Source organism: Vipera berus (genome assembly GCF_964194415.1).
Source record: "Vipera berus genome assembly, chromosome: 10".
Lineage (NCBI taxonomy): Eukaryota > Metazoa > Chordata > Lepidosauria > Squamata > Viperidae > Vipera > Vipera berus.
In genome coordinates this window covers 18765014-18784376 of record NC_138213.1, presented here as the reverse complement: position 1 = coordinate 18784376, position 19363 = coordinate 18765014, and the positions used below count along the sequence as shown (strand labels likewise).

Sequence of the window (19363 nt, the reverse complement as noted above, 5' to 3'; positions counted from 1 at the left end):
GAACGGACCTTCGCCCTCATAGTTGTACTTTAATTTTTATCCCTTTCACTTTTGTTTTTTGACTACAATGGAAATATTAGCTAAGGCCCACTTCTTGATCTGGGTCTGTGTTTTGTCAGTGTTCACTGCCCAGCAAGGTTTCCAAAATACTTCTAACAACTGTTTTTCCTGAGCCTTTTAAAAAGCAGTTTGTAGGTTCCACTGCCTGCCCCGTCTCTTTTCTACTTTTTTATGAATCTTTATTATATTTCATAAACAAACATTAAAATACAAATTAACATAAAAGGGAAAAGGGGAATAAATAACAGGATAGATGAAAAAAATGACCAAAAATGCATTGAGTAAATATAAAACAAAACTGACCTCCAGCTTTTTTCAGTAGCTTAAATGAATAGTGAATCTTTAAATTACCATAAAATACAAATAGTCAACACTAAAAAATAACCCCAATATTCATATTATTTTCTTTTCCCAATTTTAATCTAACATGTAATTGTCAAATATGAATAATCATATATTTTTTAAAAAATCTAACCTTAACCCTAACCCCAATATTTCTCTAATCAAATCAGATTGAATCCATTAAACCCCAAAATCAAAAGTTGATTTTTCTCTTTGTCTTGTAAGAAGATTGGTCTCCGAGTCGCAAGCAACTTATGCGTTATTGTCTTTGATCAGAGCAGTCACTTTTGCCATCTCAGCTAGCTCCATTAGCTTCAAAGTCCATTCTTCCTCTTTCCAAGATAGAGGCACATGGATCTTTTGGGTTGATGGCCACCTGGGGTCTTCATGAAGCACACCATGGATGGCCTTCAAAAGTAGGTGGGGAGGAGGGTGGGGAGGAAGGGGAGGGAGGGAGGACTGGCACCCAAGAAACCTTTTAGGTGGACAAAAGCAAATGTCACATTTCATTTTACTTTAACCCAAATGACATTAAATGCAACGAACAGGATGGCTCCGCTCCTTATATAATGTTCCCCTTCTAGACAGCATGTTGAAAATTACAGTTTGGGGGGGGTGGCAGGCTTGAAGGCTGCATCAAACCCAAAGAGTGCACGTAGCCCTGAATCCTTGGGGCCTGCCCTCTAGGTTTGGACAGGCCAAGGATGGGCACCTGCCTTACCTGTTTGCTCACATTGAACTCCAGGTGCCAGCAGATCTGGCTCGCCCAGGCTGATGTCGTTGAGCCGTGCCCCCAGGCACTCAACGGACAATGTTTTGTACCATTCCTCGGCTTCCAGCTCTGCAAAGACAACAGATGTCCTTTGTCGGCAAACAGCATTCAGGCTCATGGTTATTCAGCACAACCCCGCCCGATCCCATCCAGCTTTGTCAGCCATCACTCCAAAGCAACTGGAAATTCTGCCCTTCCAGCAGCAGCCTCTACCTGATTCACAGGTGAACGTCCGAGCTGAGTCGTCCATAAATATGATTGCTACAGCTTGTCGTTTGGTCTCCTTGGGCAGCCTCGTGATACATTTCACGTTGCTGATCTCGGTGACCTGGAGGAGAAGTCAGATTCTGTATAAAAGCTCCTTTATTTTTTAAACTTTTTGGGAGGTACCTCCCAGCAAGTTCTACCACTGCTTGCCCTAACTTGGTGCCCCCCCTGCCCCCCAGCTGTATTAAGACTGGGGATGCTGTTCTGGAGAAGAAGGTTGCCATTATGGCTTCAGTTCCAGCACAAAGAAAAGGACAAACAGTTTAGTTATGCTTGGCTTCTGGGACCATTATCCAAGGACATCCAAAGGGCACAGGTAGAAGGGATGATAGATGCTGGGATAAGCCACTGGGACTAGATTTCTTTATTTTCAGCTATTCCAGCTTTAGAATTTGAGTGAGTTTGAAAACCACGGATTATTTCAGAGTTACCAGCCTTGGCTCAGTTTGAAGTGAGTATCTGGTTGACCTCGGATGATTTTCAAAAGCTAAGCAATGGATGGATCCACTTAGTACTTGGATGGGAGGTGAGGCTGGCTTCCAGAAGGCAGTGCCAAATCACTTCCCGGGTTTTGTGCTCTCAAAGCCACCAGGAACAACTTTGCCACTTAGGATCTCCTTAAGGCAAGTGAGTCTGGTGCCACCTTGGCCAGAAGGAGCTTAGGTTGGACTGGAGAGAAATCCTCAAGCTCATGAGGCAGGGAACTACAGACTTGGCTCCGTCTTCTAGGAGGCTGAAGGCACCAGAAGGGGGTTGGGAGGCACAGAGTTTGGGTCAAAAGCAGGTGGCCAAGACAATGGGGCAAGAGCTTTGGAAGTCACCAAAGAAGCCAGAACACCAAAGAAGGCAGTGAGAAGGGATATTATGAAAGGACCACTCCCTGTCACACATAAACAAGGTTATTTTTGCTACAATGGTTCCCTTGGGCAAGTATGTTTTTCCAGCCGGCACCGTCACAGGAACCTCAATGGTGCCCCAGGGAAGCATTTAATGGTAATGAGAATGTCACCGAATGAGGCAATGATGCTGAATTGGAGCAGGCAAATTGCAAATTGGCTCTGAGGAGGAGTCTGCCTGCTCCTACCATTTTCAGAAAGGGGCAGGGGCTCCCCAAAACCCTCCATCAATGTTCCCCAACCTGGAGCCTTCCCTCAATTAGAATAGAGCTGGAAGGGACCTTGGAGGTCCTCTAGTCTAGCCCCCTGCTCAAGCAGAAGATCGTATACCTTTTCAGACAAGCGGCTGTCTAGTCTCTTCTTAAAAACCTCCAGTGATGAAGCTCCCACATCTTTTGAAGGCCAAGATGTTCCAATGGTTAACTGGCCTCACTGTTAGGAAATTCCTCCTTAATTCCAGGTTGCTTCTCTCCTTGATTAGTTTCCACCCATTGTTTCTTGTCTTGTCTTCTGGTGCTTTGGGGAATAAGCTGACCCCCTCTTCTTTGTGGCAGCCCCTCAAATGCTCGAACAGTTATCATGTCCCCACAGTCCTCCTTTTGTCTAGACTAGCCATACCCAATTCCTACAAGCTTTTTCATATGTTTTAATCTCCAGGCCTTTAGTCATCTCAGTTGCTTTTCTCTGCACTTTTTCCAAAGTCTCAGCATCTTTTCTGTAATGTGGTGACCCAAACTGGATGTGGTATTCCAGACGTGGCCTTACTAAAGCTTCATAAAGCTAATAGTAATTGTTCCAGATGTGTTTGGATGATACGGCTGGTGAGGTATAGTCCTAAGACCTCTGGAAGGAAGTTGAAAATGGCTGTTCTAGATCAAGCACGTTGGTGAGATCTTACCTTTGGGCACCCGCGTAAACACACTGACTTCTCATCTGGGTATTTTTCCAACCTCTGGGGACCTTTGCTGGAAGATTTCCGAAACACCAGCCAGCAACGCCGGTAAATCTGAGTCAAAGAGAGAAAAGGGAGGGAGGAGGAGGAAAGAGGATGTGTTTATATAAGCAAGGTACAACTCAAGAAAGCCATGTCTCACCTGCCGTCTTGCAGAGTTGGACATATATCAGGATTATATTTGCATTATGCATCTACACGGAGATTCTGACATGGCCATAGGTTGGGTGTTCCAACATCAAGGTTGACTCAGCCTTCCATCCTTCCGAGGTAGGTAAAATGAGGACCCAGATTGTTGGGGGCAATAAGCTGACTTTGTAATAATGCTGCTTGGGGGGCCCCAAAAGCCCTAATAAGCAGGCATATACATAGAATGAAGGCTATTGCTAAGCACATTGGTTTGAGCTTAAATTGTAAGCCGCCCTGAGTCTTCGGAGAAGGGCGGGATATAAATGGGATTTTAAAAAAAATAAAAAAAAATCTTCAAGTGCCCTAAATATTAAGCGTGCTTTCATGCATATGATTGTGAATCATGCATATGATTCACAAGCGTTGTGTATCCAAAGTCATTAATTTCACAGAATCTTTTTTGCACTAGTTTCATTTTCCAATTCACCTTCCCAGAAATCTGGGGACGCTGTTACACCAGTGTTTCTCAACCTTGGTAACTTTAAGATGCATGGACTTCTCTTCCCAGAATTCCCCAGCCAGCATGCTGAGTTCTGGGAGGGGAAACCCACAAGTGCCGCCAATGCAAAGAAGCTGAAGAAACAGTGGACCACCTGCTAAGCTGCTGCAAGAAGACTGCCCAGATTAACTACGAACAACGGCATGACAAGTAGCAACAGCGGAGTATTGGAAGATCTGCAAGAAATATCATTTGCTTGCAAGCAAGAACGGGTGGGACCATAAAATAGAGAAAGTCATAGAAAATGAAAAAAGTTTAATTGCTCTGGGACTTTAGAATTCAAACAGACAGATACCTGTCACATAACACCCTGGACTTAACAATTGTCGATAAGAAAGACAAAAAAGTCTGGATAGCGGATGTGGCAGTGCCTGGAGGCAGCAGAATAGATGAGAAAGAACTGGAGAAGATAACAAAATACAAAGACCTACAAATAGAAATAGAAAGACTGGGGCAAAGGCAAGCAAGGTTAGTACCAATAGGCGCCTTGGGTGCAATCCCAAAACAACTGGAGCACCACTTGAACACCATCATCGGCATTGACAAATTCGCCATTAGTCAATTGCAAAAGGCGGTGTTACTAGGAACTGCTTCCATCCTGCGATGAGATCTGTAATACCATCAAATATCCACATCTGCCTATCCCAGGTCCTTGGTAAGGACTCGATAGGTAGACAAAAATGCCAAATCCAGTCTGAACATCTGGCTGACTGTGTGATGATCAATAACAACAACAACGATGACAATGGTAATAAGTTCCAATTGCATACTATAGGCAGAATCTCCAGTGAACCATCAACCAGCACCTGACAAAGAAGAAACAGTGCAGTTCTGAGCTATGGGACAATCCAAAGAAATACAAGACTGCAACTTGGATAAAGGCGATGGATGAGAATAAAAAAGAAGTTAAAAAATTGGTAGTACCGTGTTTCCCTGAAAATAAGACCAGGTTTTATATTAATTTTTTGCTCCAAAAGGCCCATTAGGTCTTATTTTCCGGTTAGGGCTTATAATCGGGAAAATACGGTAATAAATGCATCTGTCTGGCTGATGATCTTAACTGGGGCTTATTTTTGGGGGTAGGGCTTATATTACGAGCATCTTGAAAAATCATTCTTTTCTTCTTTTCCGGTTGGGTCTTATTTTCGGGGAAAGACAATAAGAGCAGAATTGGTAGAGAAAAGGATAAGGAAGATCAAGATCAGTGCCAGCTGAAATGAAGTGCATGGTTTTTGGTTGAAATATCTGACTGGTCTACACTTTGTCACTGCTAAGTAGTTTAACTACACACTGCAAGGGGGGTGAAATTGAAGACTGATTAACATCTGGCAAAACATTCCTTTTTTTTTTTTTTTTTTTTATTGAAAAGTTTTAAAATACAATTTTCCCTTGAAAAACCCCCCTTCCCCCTCCCTCCTCCCCCCCTACCTCCCCTCCTCCCCCCTCCCTCCTCCCCCCCTACCTCCCCCCCTCCCCCCCCCTACTTCCCAGAGCTGAATACAAGGTATATATATATAAAAAAAAAGCAAACCTAAGCAACCATATACTAACAACTATAAATTCTAAAATCCATCACTCTCTAGCTTATATAGGATAAAACAAACCTTAACAATATTAAATATATATATAAAAAAAAACTAGAATAAGAAAAGGACACTCTCTAGCTTATATAGAATGGAACAAACCTTAATAGTATTAAACATATATTAAAAACAAAAAAAAGGAAAAAGAAAAAAAAAAACCCTTCTCAACCCTATACTTATCCTAAATAAACTCCATCCATTTTATCCATTCCATGATATAACATTCTTACAAATAATTTTCCAAATTAACCAAGGATCCCAAATCAAAAAACTTTAAAGTCAACTCTTCTGTAATCGACCGTTCCTCTTCCCGTACCACATCTATAATTATTCCAAACACAACAAAAAAGAAAAAAAAAAAAAATTGCCAACAAAGCTTGAACTTTAATCCAAAAAAGCTCACCCTTTCCACAAAACCACCAAATATAGAAATATATTGCGTCTACACCCAAATCTTTTCCCCCCTCCCCTACTTGACTACTTGACTATATCGTAAAAGTTCCAAAGACTTCTGCGATTCCTGCTACTTTCTCTTCTTAGATCGTTTTGCAGCAGCACGCGTCACCCTCTGTTTTATAGATTCATCCAACGAGGTTGTATCTTGATCTCCTCCAACACCGTTGTCTTCTATCTGACCATCTTCGGCCTCTTGATGCACTCCTTCTCCAGATCCCTTTCCAGCTTCCAAAAGTGTTAATGGCGTTGCATTTAAAACATTATTGTAGAAATCACGCGCTTGCATCACAGTAACCAAACGGTACTTTTTACCTTCGTGCGTCACCATCAACCCCACTGGGATCTCCCATCTGAACCTTATATCTCGTTGCTTGAGCTCTTGCACAAGAAATGTAAAATCCTTCCTTCTCCTTAGAATCTTTGGAGGAATTTCTTTTAAGACCAAAACTTCTTGATTAGCAATCATAACTTTAGTATCATAAGCAGCTTGTATAACTTCATCTCTAGTTTCCCTTTTTGCAAAATATACCACCACATCTCTAGGCAACTTCCTCTGTCTGGCAATCCATGAATTCACACGAAACACTTTGTCCATGCCTCCTTTTATTTCAGATGCTGGCTGTTTCAACACTATTTCAAAAGCCTCAGAAACCAGCTGCTTTAGATCTTCCTTAGTATTCTCCTTTAAGCCTCTAATTCTAATGGCAAACTGCATCTGGAAATATTCAGCAAGACACAGTTCCTTTTCCATTTTATTTTCATTCTCCAATACTTTTGCTTCTAATATAGCATTCTTTTGAGTCAAGTCTTCTAGCTTTTCCTCCAATTCTTCCACACACCGAGCCACTTTACACACTGAAGTCAAGATGTCTACCCTCATCGCTTTGAGCTTCTGTTCCATCCTCTCCTCCATTCTCTCCTCCAATTTCTCCAATTTCTCCTCCATCTGTGCAAATCTAATATTAATTGATTCCAAAATTACCTGGGTATGTTTTTCAAGAGCATCTTGTAAGTCCTTTGATGTCAATACATCAGGAGGATGCAGCGCCTGCAATGATGATTGTTGCACGGGAGAAGTTCCAGCACTCCGAAGAGTTTTAGGGGGTGGTTTAGCCGCCATCTTTTACCAAATATGACGCACTTTCACTTCAGATTTGTAATCCAAAAAAGTCCATCAAGCTGGAGAGTAAAACATAGTAATCCTCTTTACCATTTCCTCTTGTATCGCTCTGCCTGCTCCTTTAAATCATAGTCATTCCTTCAGGCAGGGGTGGTCGCAGACGGCTGGCTCTGCTCCAAGAATCAGGAGCAGAGGCGACGGCCAGCTGGGAGCAGCCCAGGCTACGGGGGAGTTCAATCCTTCAGCCGCCCAAGCCATAAGCTCAGGCGGCCCTGGAGAACTCTACCCCTACCTGGGAGCTCGCCCCCTCCTCTTCTCCCGAGGAGGGGGCTTCGGATTCGCCCGAACAGCTGATCGGCGCTGTTTCGGGCGAAAAAAACAACAGCTGAGCCGCGGGCAGCCCGGGAAGGCTCCCTCCGTCGCCGCGGAGCCACCGGAAGTTCCTGGCAAAACATTCCTGATAATGAAGGATCCAACAAAACGAATCTCACTGGATGTTTTCAAAGAAAAGATTGTACATCCATTTGTCTGGGGTGGTATAAGGACTCCTGCTTTGGGCAGGGGATTGGACTAGAAGACCTCTGAGGTCCCTTTCAGCCCTATGGTTCAACGAAAAGGGGCAGTGCCAGGAAACTACAGGGCAATTAGCTGCATACCACCAACTTTCAAATTGCTAACTGGTGTGGTACCTGATGTAGTTCAACAGCATCTAGTTGAAAACAAGTTCTTTCCACCTGAGCACAAAGGAAACCTCTCAAACAGCAGAGGAACAAAAGATCAGCTCCTAGTTGACAAGATGATTTTGGAAAACTGCAAGAGAAGGAAGGCCAACTTGAATGTAGCTTGCATTGATTACAAGGAGACATTGGATAATCATGTGCCTAGTAATAACAGGGGTCAGTAGAACCATCAGAAGCTTTGTGCAAAGATTGATGGTGCAATAGAAGACATGGTTGCTGGTCAAGGGTGATAGACTGATAGAGGTTAAGATCAAGAGAGGAATCTTTCAAGGAAACTCACTATCACCACTACTGTTTGTCATCGCACTGATTCCTCTGTCAACAATACTGAACAAGTCAGGCCATGGCTCTTAAATATAAAAATATCATCTCAAAATATCACAGATGATCTGAAGCTGTATGGAAAAACACCGTATGAAATAGAATCTCTGCTCATTGCTGTCTATACAGTATAGTCACTCAAGATACTGCAACAGAGTTCAGATTGGACAAAGAGGCCATCCTCACCATCAACAGGGAAAAAATAGTGAAAATTAAAGGAATCAAGATGCCCTATAGAAATAATATCAAGACGATACAAATACTGGGTCATCCTTCAAGCTGACAACATCAAACACACAGAAGAAGCTGAGTAGTGAATACATCAGAAGAGTGAGAGTGAAGAAGATCTTTAAATCCAGAAATACTATCAAGGCAATTGATACCTGGGCAATTCCAGTCATTAAACAGCTGGAACAGTGGGCTGGATTTTTGTTGTTGTTGTTAGCTGCGAAGTCGTGTCCGACTCATTGCGACCCTATGGACAACCTTCCTCCAGGGCTGGATTTAGGGAGAACTAAAAGCCCTGGATAGGAAGACCAGAAAAATAATGACAATGAATCATGCCCTTCATCCTCAGAGCAACGTTGATGAACTCTACCTATCAAGGGAAATAGGTGAGTGTAGAATCTTGCAAGAACACCAGGCTGCTGAAGACGAAAAAAGGGCATTGAAGAATATCTGAAGGACAGTGAAGATAATGCACTGAAGGTTTACTGTGTATCAGAGAGATCGAGCTGGCCTACAAGAAAGATCAAATGAGGAATAGAGAAGACACATGGCAAGGCAAATTATACATCGCCAGTACGTCAAGAAAAACTACCAGGCAAAGCAGATAACAACATGGCCTGGCAATGCCTTAAGAGCAGGAAAAACAGAAGACAAAAACAGAAGGACTAATTCTGGCTGCACAAGACTAAAAGTCTTAAGAATAAATGCACACAAAGTCAGATTGTAGAAAACAGCGGCAGACACAAAATGCCACCTCTACAAAGAAGCTGAAGAAACAGTGGACCAACGAGTTAGCTGCTGCAAGAAGATCACACAGACTGACTATAAACAACAGTATACAGACTAATAAAATAGCAACAATGGTGCATTGGAAGATCTACAAGAAATACCATTTGCCTGCAAGCAAGAACTGCTGGGGCCACAAAATAGACAAAGTAATGGAAAATGAATAGCTCTGGGATTCTAGAATTCAGACAAGCACACGCCACATAACACTCCAGTCTTAACAACTGTAAACAAGAAAAACAAAAAATCTTTCTTGGAGACAACAGAATGGAAGAGAAAGAACAGGCAAAATCCCCAAATGCAAAGACCTGCAAATAGAAGCAGAACGACCGTGGCCAAAGAAAGCAAAGGCAGGACCAATGCAGTAGGTGTCTTGGCTGCCATCCCAAAACATCTGGAGCGCCATTTAAATTCCACTGCATTAACAAAAATCACCATCGGTCAATTGCAAAAGGCAGCTTTACGTGGAAGAGCTTACATCCTGTGCTGAAACCTTTAACACCATCAAACAATATCTACCTATCCCAGACTTGATAAGAGAATACCAATGCCAAATCCAGTCTACACATCTGGATAAATATGTTACCAACTGTAATAGAAATGCCAAAAAACATCTGTATCACCATCAGAACAGTTGAGGGAGGCTGGCTGGGAAGCGAATTGGGGATAACAGGTAATTGCTAATAACTCAAGCTGTAGAGGTGGTCCTCAACTTACCACCACAACTGAGCCCAAATTTTCTGTTGCTAAGTGAGACAGTTGTTAACAAGAGTCTGTCCCACTTTACGAACATTCTTGCGACAGATGTTAAGCGGATCACTGACGTTGTTAAGTTAGTGACACATCTGTGAAGTGAACCTGGCTTCCTCGTTGACTTTGATTGTCGGAAAGTCACAAAGAGGGATCACGTGATCCCGGGAGGCTGCAACCGTCAGAAATAGGAAGCGGTTGCCAAGCGCCTGAATTTTGACCACGTGACCCTGGGGATGCTGCAACATTCGTAAGCGTGAGAAATGGTCATCAGTCACTTTCCCCAGTGCCGTTTGAACGACCACTAAGCAAACTGTTGTAAATCTAGGACTGGCTGTAGTCCAGGATGGGTGGAGGACATCCAGCTTCACAGCAGGGATGGACAACCTTCTGGTGGTGAAGAGCCACCTTAGGGGTACAAGCACATCACACACGAGCATATCACATATGTGGAAGGGTGGCGTGACTCAAAAACAACAACACCACAAAAAAAAAATCCGGATAGGTCTGTTTGGCTTCAGTAGATGGCAATATCTCTCCAACCTTGTCTGGTCTCAGAAGATTTGGACCCGGTTAGTATTTGGAAGGGAGCTTCCCAGGAAATCGCAGGGTTTAGGCTCCACCAGATGAAGATTATGGCAAGCCACAACTGCATCCCTCCCAAGAAAACCATTAGGAGGCATCCATTAAGTCAGGGCTTTTCAACCTTTTCACCCATTGTACCACTTTTAGGATAGGGCAACATCCGAGCACCACCAGTCGCCTAGCAAGGGGTCAAAAACGTGATGACCAAAAAAAAAAAAGGAAAAAAGGGATGAAGTACCGGTAGTCCTCGACTTACAACAGTTCGCTTAGTGACTGTTCGAAGTTACAATGGCACTGAAAAAAGTGCCCCCCAAGCCACAGCCGAGCAAGACGCCTGCTTGCCTGCCCGGCGGCGCTCTTCCTCCTGTTTGAGGTTTTCGTTGTTGTGAGCATTTCTGTTGAGGATTGGCAGCGGGGGTGGGGTGGGGGGTGTTCGGTTTGTATTCCTCCCGTCTGCTGGGTGGTTGCAGCAGGTTTTGGTCACTTCACATGACCCTGGGACACTGTGACCATCATAAATATGAAGCAGTTGCCATGCATCTGAATGTAAATCACAAGACCTGGAGATGCTGCAACATTCCAGCTGATTGGCGCTTCTTCTGGGCTCAGCAGAAGCACCAGGATCAGTGCCGAGCTCCAGCTGGATCCTGGCACTGATCCTAGCGCTTCCACTGAGCCCTGACAGCCCTGCAGCTCCAGCCATCTCTCGCTCAGGCTTGTGCGGTGCTACTACCGGTTCAGCTCATTCCCCTCCCCCGCTACCACTTTTCTAGGATGGTTGCGTACCACCTCCCGGGTGCCAATGTACCACAGGTGGTACCCGTACCACTGGTTGAAAAGCCCTGCATTAAGTCACCAGATCAATTAGGATGAAACCTTAAGGTCCATTTTAACTTTACCATTTGGTAAACAGTATAGGATGTGCACCTGTGGCTCACCTCAAAATGCTGGGAAATGGTGCCAGAGTAATCTCCGCTCCATAGTTACAATTCCTCCTTGTGGTTGTCTTAAAATCCTTGTGGATTTTTCATTTGCTTTTGAGGATGTCTCATTTATACCCTCGTCCTTCTCTTGAAGCCGAAGGACACCTTTATGAGAAGGGGGGGTCTCCTAATTTTATTCTCCCCAGCAGCAACCTGGTGAGAAAGCACGGCTGTTCCCCAATTCCCCCAGCACCCTGTGCTTGAAGGGGGATTTGAGAGGAGACCCTGTGGGCCCATCTCCAACATCATCCGCAGCACAAACGCTGCTTCTGAGACGTGTAGCCGGCCTTTGTTTTCCTTCATTCATAAAGAATTGATCCGTCACAGAAGGAAATCGTGGCATTTTCCTTGCAGCGCAAGCAGAAGGATTCGCCTGGCTGACAGCGCCCCGGGACCATAATCAGGATTTGGAGAGACCCCTGAAGGGCATGAAACAAAACCCAGAGGCTGCACCAGCAGGCTACAGATTAATCAGGATTGGGCCTTTGTTTTCTACACCTCCAAAACCAACCATTTACCCAGCTGGCGGCAGGCCCTCGACAGAGGAATGGCAACTTTTTCCTGGGTGGGCTCAACCATCAACCCAAGCTTTGGCCAACCACCCACCAGAATGACGGAGTTATTCATTCAGTTGTGTCCAACTCTTGGCAATTCTCTGAGCCAGGTCTCTCCACATCTTCTGATCTTGGACTGCTTCTATGCGCCAGCTGGGGCCTGTTTTGATAGTGTCCAGCCATTGTGTTCTTTGGTGGCCTGGCTTCCCTTTACCAATAATTCTTCCAAGTATAATTCTTTCTTTAGTCTTTATTGGCCAAGTGTGTTTGGACACACAAGGAATTTGTCTCCAGTGCATAATTGCTTTGTCCAGTGAATTGCCCCACCTGACGTGGCCAAAATGAGTGAGACTCAGCGTGGTGACTTTAGCCTGCCAGAAACCTGCTCCCAACCTCCACTCCTTGACTTCTCTTTCCTAGACCAACTTTGGCTGCCTGGACGTGCTGACGCTGTCCATTTGCAAACCTCCTTGAGTCTGTTTTATTCATAGGATGCTCAGTCCATTAAGGAAAGAAAGCAATTAGTCTACTGGAGAAGTGAAGGTTGCCAACCGCAGGGGCACCTGACCTGCAGCTTCAAAGTTTTCGCCTTCTTGGGGTCTCCAGAAGGAAGGTCAAAAGTGCTGGGGGAAGGGAGGAATCCAGGCTGGGTGAGAAAGCCATCTGATCACCACACGACAGGTAGTCCTCGGCTTACAACAGTTCATTTAGTGACTGTTCAAAGTTACAACAGCACTGAAAAAAGTGGCTTATGACCTTTTTTCGCAGTTACCACCTTTGCAGATGTCAACACTGCTAACATCGGACGTTTCTGCACTGACAACAGATGGAAATGTAGCCATTTTTTACCTTTTCGCTTTTAGAGTTAGATGATGCTGGGGAAGTGGGGGATGTGCATGAGAGTCCAGCTAGGCATAACAACCCTGAGCTTAGCATGAGAACCAAGGTTGTTGAAATAAGAGATGATAAAGAATTGGCGGGCTGGAGAGCTGGAAGGTAAGCCCGTGCTTCAAACTAATTGGGGAATGTGATTTATGACTGTAAATTGAAGGAGGGAATTGTGCTTTGATACTATGTGTCCAGGGGAGGGGAATTCGGTTTTTGGCTTTGATTATGTAAGTGCCAATATTATGCTACTCGAATAAAGATCCTTTAAGGTAAACAATGCCTCAAAGTTCTTTGAAGAGTGTCATCTGTCGGAACCATGACAGCAGCATCCCCATGATCACGTGATAAAAATTCAGATGCTTGGCAGCTGGTTCATATTTATAATGGTCGCAGCGTCCCGGGGGTCACGTGATCCCCTTTTGCAGCCTTCTGACAAGCAAAGTCAATGGGGGAAGCCAGATTCACTTAACAACCGTGTTACTAACTTATCAACTGCAGTGATTCACTTAGCAACTGTGGCAAGGAAGGTGGTAAAATGAGGCAAAGCTCACTTAACAAATGTGTCACTTAACAACAGAACTTTTGCACTCGATTGTGGTCGTAAGTCGAGGACTATCTGTAGTCAGAAGGCAGCACCATGGAATTACTAGGCTTACACTGGACGTCTCCATGCTGATGTCCCCAAATGCATTTTGGGAGTTGAAGTCCACCCATCTTAAACTTGCCAAGGTTGAGAAACACTGCTCTACATAATAACTGAAGCAAATTAAAGCTTAGACTGGAACAGATATTCCCCTTCATATCAAGACGACAAATTATTTGCGGGGAAAAAGCCAGCTTGATAGATCTGATTGGACAAAATATGGCGCTGAAAGACAATCATCAATTATCTGAAGTAACAATACACAGGAGAAAGAAATATGCTAAGCCCACTTCCCCGTGCAGACATCAGCAGGGTAGACCCAGCACACTTAACCAGGTTAGATGCTTAAAATTGTACCTGTGCTGCATGCTAAGCACTTTTTAACCCTGGCTTGTTTTCTGTGGCCTTGTTCTGCAAAGCCCAGAGTTCAGCTCAGAATATAATTTGAGGAAGTATCTTTAAAAGCCCCTTTGGTTCTCATGCAAATAAAGTGAGACAGGCAGAAAATCACCGAGACTTATAAATTGATGTTATCCCTATGAAATAGACAGACTAAAAGACCAATGCCGTATGGATCAGGATTACTTTTAGTGTCACAGAATCTTGCAAGTTTGAATGTGCTTACACACACGGACTCCCTCCTTGCTTTATTTTCATGTGAACAAGATGTTTTCTCATTATGTTCTTGGCCCGGGCTCCAGCCCCTCTTATCTGATGCTTGTCTTGATAATGGCATTTCCTCCAGTGCTGCAAGGCCATTCCCTCTTCCCTCTACACAGAGGGAGGTTGACACCGAATACCATGCTTGCCCTCGACTTCTTTACCTATCTGGCACAGAGGCATGCTGAACAGGTAGTTAAACGCTGTCATCTGCAGGACCCAGATAGGCTGGCTGGCTGGGGAATTCTGGGAGCTGAAGTCCACAAGTCTTAGAGTAGCCCAATTTAGAGGCCCCTATGCCAGACAAAAAGAAGGGCTGGGTTCCCTTCTATTGGGAGACAGAGACTGATATATTGACCTATCCGGGCTGCAGCAAAAATATCTCCTATGATCTTACTTCGATAGCATTTCTCCAAGGATGAGAGCTTTGTTTGTGGTGACAGCAGCTCCCATCAGTCTCAGGAGAAACAAATAATCCAAAAGACAGAAGAGAACTATAGAGAGCATCCATCTCGGGAATGGCATGGAGACAGTCCTAGACAAACTCTCTTGATATACTAGCACAGTCCTCTGGCCCAAAGGCTTCAACACAGGAGGGAGTGGAGCGGAGTGGAGTGGAATAGAATAGAATTAGGAATAGGAATAGGAATAGGAACAGGAACAGGAACAGGAACAGGAACAGGAACAGAACAGAACAGAACAGAATAGAATAGAACAGGGGTGTCAAACTCAATTTCATTGAGGGCCGCATCAGCATTGCGGTTGCCCTCAAGGGGCTGGGTGGGTGTGGCCAGGGTGGGCGTGGCCTACTGGGTGGGCGTGGCTAGAGTACGTATGACCTACTGGGTGGGCGTGGCCAGCTCTACATCGTTTGCATCAAGGGTGCCTATGGGGGCCCGGGCAGGAGTGGGACAGATCTGAGGGTCTCTGGCAGAAGGAGGGTCTCTGGGCCAGGGCCAAGGCAGTGGGGGCCGTTCCCTCACTGTTTCCAGGATGGCTTCGCGGGCCGCATGAAACCACTTCGTGGGCCGGATCCGGCCCCCGGGCCTTGTGTTTGACATGTCTGGAATAGAATATAGAACGGAACGGAATACAGAATAGAATAGAATAGAATAGAATAGAATAGAATAGAATAGAATAGAATAGAATAGAATAGAATAGAATAGAATAGAATAGAATAGAATAGAATAGAATAGAATTAGGAACAAGAACAAGAACAAGAACAAGAACAGAACAGAACAGAATAGAATATAGAACAGAACAGAATACAGAATAGAATAGAATAGAATAGAATAGAATAGAATAGAATAGAATAGAATAGAATAGAATAGAATAGAATAGAATAGAAATAGGAACAAGAACAAGAACAAGAACAAGAACAGAACAGAACAGAATAGAATATAGAACAGAAAAGAATACAGAATAGAATAGAATAGAATAGAATAGAATAGAATAGAATAGAATAGAATAGAATAGAATAGAATAGAATGGAATGGAATGGAATGGAATGGAATGGAATGGAACGGAACGGAATGGAATGGAACGGAATGGAATGGAGCGGAGTGGAGTGCAATAGAATATAGAACAGAACAGAACAGAATAGAATAGGAGAATGGACTGAAGAGAAGAGAAGAATGGAATGAATAGAGAATAGAATAGAATAGAATAGAATAGAATAGAATAGAATAGAATAGAATAGAATAGAATAGAATAGAATAGAATAGAATAGAATAGAATAGAATAGAATAGAATAGAATAGAATAGAATAGAATCTGAATAGGACGGGACCTTGGAGGTCTTCTAGTCCAGCCCCCTGCTCGAGCAGGAGACCCTATACCATTTCAGACAAATGATTGTCCAGTCTCTTCTGGTTTTAATGTATTATGGTCTGTAGGGAGGGTCTACAGCAGACCTTTCCAATCCGCCAAGCAGGAAAGCAGGAGGAGATCCAGCTTGACAGAATTTCTTGGCCCTTGTCAGCGATTACTACAAGCGCCTGCCTTCACCTACAGAGAAACACAGTCATGGGATTCTCCAGCAGTGTTGACCTGAGAACGTTAATATCTGAAGCCACCCTGAATTAAGAGACTGGAGCCAGAAAGGAAGCCAGTTAGTTCCACACATGCATTATACATTGTTTTTGACTGAATGCTTGGATTGTCCTTCATTAGTTGCTTGGTTTTCTCAGCAGGAACTGTCGCTTTCTAAGGGAACCAGACTTCAGACTCCACGGCTGGGGTGTGCACAAGGTGTGGTTAAAAAAGAAATCGAGATGGCAGCCACAAGCTGCATTTGAAGATCCTTCTCCTGACCGCTTCTGCTTTAGACAGCCAGTTAGAAACCAGATCGTTTCACGACACCTTAGAGACTAACCATCAGGGCTGCCATCTTGAGTTTTGGGTAAGTCCAACTGAACTGTAACCGTCTCTCCTTTGTGTCTCCTTTAACTGCAGGACTAACATCTTTTTTTTGGGGGGGGAGAGAATGTCAGGCCTGCCATCTTCAGCATACTTTGCTTCGCTGGCATGTGCCATAAAATACTAGGGAGGAGGGGGGGTGAAAGCAATTGGGAAAGTAAGGATTGGGCAGGGGAAGGTGCAAGAAAAGGGGGGAGGAATGACAGGGTGACAGGAACCAGATGCGTCAATCCAGAATAAACTGGCTGATCGAGGGGACACAGCCTGAGAACAGAATGCGAAAGGCACCAAAAACATCAAAAACCAATGCTATTGGACACTGATGGTCTGGTCCAAGGGGGGAGTGGGGGAGGGCCAGAGAAAGAGGAAAATTGAAAACTTTGCACAGGGAATACTCGGATCCAGCTTTGCTTATGCTGTAAACACTTGGCTGTAGTAAAAGAACCTTTCATTTCAAAGAATGGAGTCGAGGGTCATTCTTTCCTAAACATCCAGGTCGGGACAAGCATTCCTCCGCTTTTTTTGTGGATCATAGCTATGCCTGTATTGTGAGGCAGTGATCACAAAAACAACTGCAGTGCTGAGAGGGAAGGGCGTGCTTTATAACCTTATGCAAATACTGGGAACTCATATCCCAACGGTTGATGTTCGGTTTATTAAAGCGGCCATGTGCAAGCTTGTGTCCTTGAGGGCATGCTGTGGTTTTGGCATCACTGCAGATTGCTGAGGAGGCTACAGTCCCCATCATGGCGGGCTCCGACTTCTGGAACTCTCAATCAATCCTTGCAACTCTATTCTGAAAGTCGACAGGAGCACACCTGGGGCCCAGGTGAACCAGGCTGTTTTCAAGGTTCTTTGCGATTTGAATCCTCTCATGTCGGGGGAACTTCTCAGCTGATTCCTTTGCATCAGTCTGTGATTTTGTGCAGAAAATCTGCACCGGATTCACATTTTTTCACACCCTTCTAGTATAGATCTGTCCTGCAAAGGTTTCTTAGCATTGGCACTTTGGGATAACATTGAGGGCATGGACTGTACTTCGATTTGTATAGCTCAGTGTTTCTCAACCTTGACAACTTTTAAGATGTGTGGCCTTCAGTTCCCAGAATTCCCAAACTGGCACGCTAGCTGGGAGAATTCTGGGAACTGAAGTTCGTGCTAAATTTTCAAGTTGCTGAGACTGAGAAGCACTTCTGTAAATGAAGACCACCATTCGGCTTCAATTCAACTCAACTGACCATTCAGCATTTTACTTCAATTCCCAGAATTCCCCGGCCATCGCACAGGGAGGCTGAGGAATTCTGGCAGCTGAAAGGCCACGCATCTTAAAATTGCCAGATTTGAGAAAGAGAGGCATAGATGTTTGAGAAGAGAAACCAGGGAAAGTAGCACTCTCAACCCAATTCCAAATTTTCAAGGAAACACAGTTCGAGAGGGGGGGGAAACTACTATATTGCTGCAAACATCTGCAGAAGGAACCCCGGTATAAAATATACTACAGTTGGTTGCCCAGAATTAGATGTTGAGACTTTGGAAAAAGGGCAGAGAAGAGCAACTAAGATGCTTAAAGGCCTGGAGACTAAAACAGAGGAAGAATGGTTGCAGGAACTGGGTATGGCCAGTCTAGAGAAGAGAAGGACTAGGGGGGACATGACAGCAATAGTTCAGTATTCGAGGGGCTGCCTCAAAGAGGAAGGGGTCGACTTATTTTCCAGAGCACCAGAAGGCAAGACAAGAAACGACGGATGGAAACTAATCAAGGAGAGAAGCAACCTGGAATTAAGGAGAAACTTCCTGACAGAGAGAACAATTAACCAGTGGAACTGCTTTGCCTTCCAAAGTTGTAGGTGCTTCATCACTGGAGGCTTTTCAGAAGAGACTGGACAGTCACTTGTCTGAAATGGTATAGAGTCTCCTGCTTGAGCAGGGGGTGGACTAGATGACCTCCAAGGTCCCTTCCAGCTCTATGCTGATTGAATAGGAAGCCGTTCCTTCTCCAAAGCTCTGCCAGACATTAAACCCAGTCCCTGCAGCAGTGTTTCCGGCAAGCACACTCCCCCAGCCCAGCCAGCTCGGATCCTTTGAAAAGACCCTTTTCTAAAAAGGAAACACCTTTCAACCAAGCGTCTGCAAGCCGAGCCTCAATCAGGGACTTCAAAGGCCAGGCCAGCTGCCAGCTGCCCGGCTTGTAGGAGCTTCCCGGAAGATGCTTCCCGTGGGATCCAGCAGCAACACGGTCCATCCCCACGGAGGAGGTTTCCTTCCCTCTCCTTAGGAGCAAGCCATGGGGCTGGTTCAGCTTTTGGAGAGCGCTGGTTCAGCAAACAGAGCCTGGGAAAGAGCATTTGCAGCTCTGGATATTGCCTACCTGCGTGAATAAAGAGTGAGCTGGGAGGACCCGAAAGAAATTTTGCCTTAGGTAAGCGGCCCTGGATGGCTCCACTCTCCCCCTCAGTTCCCTCGGAAATCTCTCTTCTCTTGCTACTCAGGAATTTCTGCGGCTTAAGGAAAGGCCCAGCAACCTGTCTGGGCAGGGGTCCTGTCTCCTGATTTTGCAGGTACCCCCAAAGCAGAGGATAATTGACCTTGATTTTGCAAAATGCTGCAAGATGGCAGGTGAAAATGCAGAGATGTTGTGCCACTTTTTGGCCATCTCCCTGTCATTGGGATAA

At 44.7% G+C, this 19363-nt stretch overlaps 1 protein-coding gene across 4 annotated transcripts in view; it reads right to left on the bottom strand.

Annotated features, from left to right (window-relative positions):
* Window positions 1-19363, bottom strand: part of DOK4 (docking protein 4) — a 78422-nt gene that overhangs the window by 16564 nt on the left and 42495 nt on the right. For 3 of the 4 annotated variants that reach the window (XM_081336108.1, XM_081336110.1, XM_081336109.1), the window contains exons 3-5: window positions 3236-3343; window positions 1388-1502; window positions 1124-1243 (exon numbers count right to left, since the gene is read on the bottom strand). In XM_081336108.1, coding sequence (XP_081192234.1) covers window positions 1124-1243; window positions 1388-1502; window positions 3236-3343 — 343 coding nt within the window. The remainder of the gene's footprint in view (window positions 1-1123; window positions 1244-1387; window positions 1503-3235; window positions 3344-19363) is intronic. The other variant, XM_081336111.1, reaches the window with a different exon arrangement.